The sequence below is a fragment of the Vanellus vanellus genome, assembly GCF_965231255.1.
Source record: "Vanellus vanellus genome assembly, chromosome: 1".
Taxonomy (NCBI): domain Eukaryota; kingdom Metazoa; phylum Chordata; class Aves; order Charadriiformes; family Charadriidae; genus Vanellus; species Vanellus vanellus.
In genome coordinates this window covers 123,570,798-123,576,703 of record NC_138905.1, presented here as the reverse complement: position 1 = coordinate 123,576,703, position 5,906 = coordinate 123,570,798, and the positions used below count along the sequence as shown (strand labels likewise).

The 5,906-nt window shown below is 52.9% G+C and overlaps 1 protein-coding gene across 1 annotated transcript; it reads right to left on the bottom strand.

The window, feature by feature from the left end:
* Window positions 1-2,252: 2,252 nt before the first annotated feature.
* Window positions 2,253-4,823, bottom strand: CRYAA (crystallin alpha A; the record flags this gene model as incomplete). Its single annotated transcript, XM_082481581.1, has 3 exons — window positions 2,253-2,462; window positions 3,555-3,677; window positions 4,635-4,823. 3 exons carry the CDS (start codon window positions 4,821-4,823, stop codon window positions 2,253-2,255), a joined length of 522 nt encoding a protein of 173 aa, XP_082337707.1.
* Between the last annotated feature and the right edge of the window lie 1,083 nt (window positions 4,824-5,906).

The window sequence follows — 5,906 nt, the reverse complement described above, 5'->3', positions numbered from 1 at the left end:
TTTTTTTGGCAGAAAGCTTTGGGATGGCCCAATAATTAATCTCAGTTAAAAAAAAAAAAAAAAAAAAAGTTTAAAATAGTGTCAGATGCCAAGGGGATTCCTTGCTTTCTCATTACCAGAGAGTAATCTCCCTCCCTTCCCTCCCACTCGCCCCTGCTTCTGCGGCACTCCCCCACTCCTGCAGCCGTGCCCCTCTCCCCGGCTCTCCCCCAGCCACCCTGTTCCCAGTGGGCTCTGCCACCGCTGCTGTGACGTGGGTCCCAGTAATGCTCCCAGTACCCCCGGCCTCAGGGGGTTCAGGCAGGGGACTGGGCTGAGCCCTGGGGCACACTCGCTTTCCCCAGATAAGGGGTGATGTCCTTGCTCCTGACTCCCATCCCTCCCTGAGTTTTGGCCTAGATATGGTAGAAGAAAGTGCTTTTTAATTTTAAATGGGCCCAGATCTTCTTTGTTTATGGCTCATTAATATTTAAACCATTCCATGAGAAAAAAAACGTGCATGTATTTTCCCTCTTTTTTTTGCAGCTAATCAGCGGCAAGGGGGAGGAGGTTGGTGGGCTCATCTCTTTGGCAGAGCAAAAACTCTCTTTCTCCCGCTGTCCTCACCTCCCTGTGAGGGCACGGACCTGTGCTCTTTCCTGGGAATGACGCACTTGTTTTGTTGTCACCATGCCTTGTTTTGTAGGCACCCAGAGACACATCGATCGAGGGAAACTTGTGTCTGCTCGTTGGGAAGGAGTGACCTTAGGAGCCACAGTGGACCTCAGAAGCTCAGCTTCACATTGCAGGTATTGAGTGTGAAGATCTCTACCAAGAGGAAAAGCACTCCCTGTCCAAACGGATTATACCTATGGGGTTAATTGTGGGGATGCGGGGTTATCAGTGATGCTATGCTTTCCCTAAACACCCTGGATTTCCATCTGCGTGGAAAGCTATTTGAGTCAAGCACGAGTGCTAAATCTTCAGTCTTTAGCGCTCACATCTGTGCAGGTTTGGGAGCCACGGATTTCATGTGTGGCAATAGCAGGGAGAGGTAGTACCTACGCCCTACCTCCTCTGCCATCAAACAGCTTTAACCATTCGTTTCAGAGGAAATCCTTCTCATCGTATCACACAAATGGGGTCTACAGTGCCATCTTTACTGACGCAATGAACTTAAGAAACAACGTGGCTGTTGGGCTGTTGAATTTTGTTCTTTTTCTGATCCTTTTGTTTCGCTTGCATGAAGGATAACAGGAACTCGAAAGAAAGGGTAAGTCATCATCACAAAGCATACTTCCAGCGGTGGAAAGCGCTTCCTCCAAGCGGCGTCAGGCACCGCGCTAACTTTTCAACTTCAGAAGCCTTAGAAAGGAACAAACGAAACCCCCAAAGCCAATTGCGTGTTTCCTATATCTCTTTATTGACCGCCACTGACCGCGTTCTCAGGTGGAGTGCCAGATACCAGTGGAAGAGGTGGAGCTACCCTAGAAGTACAGCGGGAGCAAGGGAGACGGTGTGTTACGCGCAGGCTGGGGAGAGCTGGATGGGGATGTGAAGCCTCTGCACAGCGGCGAGCCCACCTCTCTCCCCCTGAGGGCCTACTAAGACAGTGGAAAGACGTGCTTGTCCTTGTGTCGGTCGTCCCTAAGGGAAACGACAGGGTAGTGGTGTGAACAGATACACTTCAACGCTTTGCTGAAAAAAAAATAAAATATATACGTTGCAACCCCTGAAGGCAAGACGTTATTATTTCTCCTGCGGTTGCAAGGAACTCGTGGCACGCTCATCGCATGTACGCAGGATCTCAGGTGTGGGGCTTGGCCCTGTTGCTTTTTGGGGTTTTTTTGTTTAAACTCTGCGTGGGGTAGAGCAAGTCTGCAGGGCTCTTCCCCTGCTCCAAGCCTCGCCTCAAGACTCGGTTGCACCAGGAGCCAGCGTTACTCGTGCACTCCCTCCTACCTGATGGTGGTTATGGACTACAGCACCGGACGAAGACCCTTTCAGCAAGTACAACAGCATGGCAGCACGCGCCATCCACGCCATCCCCACAGCACAGCTCGCAGGCTTAAGCTTCAAAGTCCACCAGCCGCTCACCCAGCCCCTCGTCCCATCCGAGGGAAAGGGGGGGGAAAAAAAAAAAGAAACAAAGGGAGGGAGGGGAGGGAACCAACACAATAAACCCCTCTAGATATTCACTGATATCTATGCAATGGCTCTGGGAATGAGACCTGCAGACGGTGGCAGCCTGCGTACCGCGGCGGCAGGCGGGCTTAGGAGGAAGGCGCAGAAGTGGGCTTCTCCTCCCGGGACACGGGGATGGGCCTCTCGCTGTGGCCGGCGTCCATGTTGGAGGGGACCTTGGGGCCCGAGAAGGTCAGCATGCCGTCGTTGGACAGGGAGCAGGTGATGGCAGCCTGGTCCACGTTGGCGGGCAGGCGATACCGGCGGTGAAATTCGCGGGAGATGTAGCCATGGTCATCCTGAGAGGCAGTGGGGAAAAGAGGGAAGGCCGGTCAGAAACCCCCCGGCATTGTGCCATGCCTCCCTCCACCCGACCCCGCGGCTCCGTTGGAGGGGCTCCACATTCGCCCTGGCTTATCGTGATGCTGTACTGCTGGTATCACGGGGCGCATCTCTGCTCTTTCTTCTATTTAACAGGTTTGTAGGGGCAGGTGTCCCCCCCATGATGCCCCTGAAGCTGCAAGAGCTGAGCAGAGCAGCAGGGTGTGCTTTTGGCCATACTATAGGTTGGGATCTGATTTGGACGGGGGCCCTGCCGCGGCCTCCAATTTCACAGGATGCTTGGAGAGAAAGTCTGGGGTTCTGCAAAGGTAAAAGCAATGTGCACGTGTGCGCCCATGTATTTCCTTACTAGGCAGCAATGCTGTGTCAGCCAAAGTACACAATCCTGGTTCCCCCCCCCCCCCCCTTTTTTTTTTGTCCAAAAGATTGAGAAATGTAATTTTTTCTTTAAGTCAGCCATGAAAACGGCTGCTCTCTTCCTCTGGAAAAAATAACCATATTAAAAAATACACACTGTTTCCAGGCTACAGCTTTGTCTGGCCAAAAAAGTGTATGAGAAGAATTAAACCCCTGCTGGTATAATTCACTTTTCGACCCCCACAGATATTTCCATGACATATGTGTTAAAAGTTTCCAAGCCCGAGGCACTCGGTTGTTTTTCTTTTGTTTTGTTTGCTCTTGCTTTTCTCTCCCAGATCAGCATACGAAAACTCTGTTTTCACTAACGATTCTGGCTTATGAAAACTCAGCCATGCTTCGGCAGCACCAGATAATGTTCTTTGTCTGGTCCAGTGTTATTAGCGAACAATGGACATCGTCATCTGACGGTTATGGAAGATGATGATTGAAAATAAACAAAAGAGGAGTGGATTAGCTCATTATTGTCAGAGATCAGGTTGGGGCTCTGTGGGAATGGGCCATGCCAGTAATGAAAATCGATAAATAACTCCTTCTGATATATCCCTTTTTTTTTCCTTCAGCTGAGGACCACAGGAAAGAAAGAAAACGGAGCTCAACTCCCCAGTTGCTTCACCATCGCTTCCACTTACCTGTCTTTCACTGTGCTTGCCATGGATTTCCACAAAGTCATCAATGATCTTCACACTCAGGTCTTCAGGAGAGAAGTGTTTTACATCCAGCATGATTGTAAATTTCTCCCGGTCAGACCTCACCTGAAACGAACATTGTCAGCCAGTAAGACCTGAGCACGAAGTGGGGAGGCAGTGCCAGTGTCACGACAGCTTAAAAGCCAGAGAAGAGGTGGTCTGGTGGTGGCGTGCTATTCCCTTCTGTGACTACAGGCCTCAATGGGGATCTTCCTTCCCATTGCGGGGACCCAGGGACACTGGGAGGCCGTGGTAGGCATCTGCACCACTGCTACTGCTCTGGGGAGAGGCATCACTTCTCACAGATATTCTTGTGCCGGGACCCCTTTGTGCTCAGCGATCTGCCAGATGTGCCGGGCTTTTGTGCTCAGCAGAGAAAGGGGATGGAAACCAGTGTAATATTCTCCGACATCATACATTTCATTCTTTCAGCAATTTATGGTTTCTTTCTGGTCTTAGCTCTGGCAGGAAGCCAGTAGGAGAGGGCTAGGGAAAGCACCGGTCCCTGAGCTTCAGACCAAAGCCCCCATGGCTACACCCTCCTACACACTGCCTTCCAAAAATTGCTCCTGGGTCCTCCAGCGTGGGCTTGCAAAAACCACTGAGCTCCTGAGGTGGAGGAGGGAGCTGGAGGACGCTCCTGCTCGCCGGGGTCCTCTCCCATACTGAGCTGCCCTCGCGGGCACTTGCTCCGGGAGCAGCCTAGCTCTTCCCTCGCCATACGGCCGGCGGGCGCCGGGGCAGCAAAGGAGGCCTTTACATGTCGGAAACAACCGTCGGGAGCCAAAATGGTTTCCATTTCTCGAAGGGAAGCCTTCTCCCCAGCAAGGGCTTCCCTCCGTGCCCAAGAATGGGCACGCGGGCTGTGCTTGGTGGTGGGCCCGGAGGTCCTCCTCACCCCCTCGCATCCCAGCATGGGGCTACAGCCACCAGCCTCCACTGGCAAGCCACAGGTTGGGGGGAGCAGGGGGAGGCGTAAGGAGGGAGAGGAAGGAAAAGGAGAGGAAGCCGAAGGGTCCTTACCTCTGAAATGCCGGACTCCAGCACGCTGCGGAAGAGGGACTGCCTGTAGTAGGGGCTGATAGTGGAAGAGAACAAAGGCAGGAGATCATACTCGAGGAGACCCTCTCCAAAAAACTGGTCAAACAAACGGCTTGGAATGAGGGGTCCCAGGGCACGCTTGAACCAGGGGTGCTGGATGGTAATGTCCATGCTTGCTGCTGCTGCTGCGACCTGCGGCGGCGAGGGGAGAGCGGTAGGGGCAGTGAGGCCGCTGGGGAGACAGCGATGCCTTGGCTGGACTGCGCAGTGCTGCCCCAGGGAAGCTCCCCCTATATATACCGGTCTTGCAGAATGAAGGCATTAGCGGGATTTCTCTGGAAAGACATGATCTCATGATGGAGGCAACGTGGTCAGCAGAAATGCGGAGACTGACCTGGAAACGACAGTCTGGTTGGAATCGGTGCCAGGTCTCCCGGAGGGATGATGCCAGGCAGCAGGCTGCGAGACACGGGGTGCCCGTGCCCAGGGGTACTGGCAGGTCCTCTACGGGGTCAAGCAGGCTAAACGGGACATCCCGGTGGGTGTCTCAAGGATGCAAGATCTGCTCTGTGGGTCCTTGAAACCCGCCCCTGGCTTTTTGTTAATTCGCCTCTGTTTCTGCCCCTCCTTGAAATGGAGGCACAAAGTCTTTGTCAAATAAATAAAACAGCTTTCTTCCAAGTGAGGAAAAAGGGGTTGATTCAGGTTGAAGAAAGGGAAACTGGTTTTTTGTGACATGCTATGAAGCACCTCCACCACTTGAGAGGGGCCTGACACCCCTGGCGCAGGAACCCTGGCAGGGCTGGCAGGGAACCGGGACTAACGCATGATGCAGAGCACGAACATGGGTTTGACAAAACAGAAACTTTTAACAAACAAATACTTTGCCAAAAGAAAGAAGGAAAAATAACTTTGGTCACCGACCGTAACAGCAGTCCCAAAGCTGCTCTTGAGACTGTCCTTATCTTGATTAAGGAGTGTTGTGGGAGATTCATTTATTTCCCACTGTCACGACACGGATCCTGCTTAACATGCGCTTCTGGTTATGGCTGGTTTGCATCTCTGTTTCACTTAGAGCTGCCTTTAAGGGGTCGTCCAGCATCCTGGACAGACCGGGGAAGAGGCACGTGGACAGCCCACTGCAGGAGCAGCAAGCTCTGCCAGAGAGCTGAGGCAGCCAAAGGGCAGCGAGGCTGCCCGGCTCCACAGCGAGGCTCGGCACGAGGCCGCGGTGACAGCCAAAACCCCATTTCC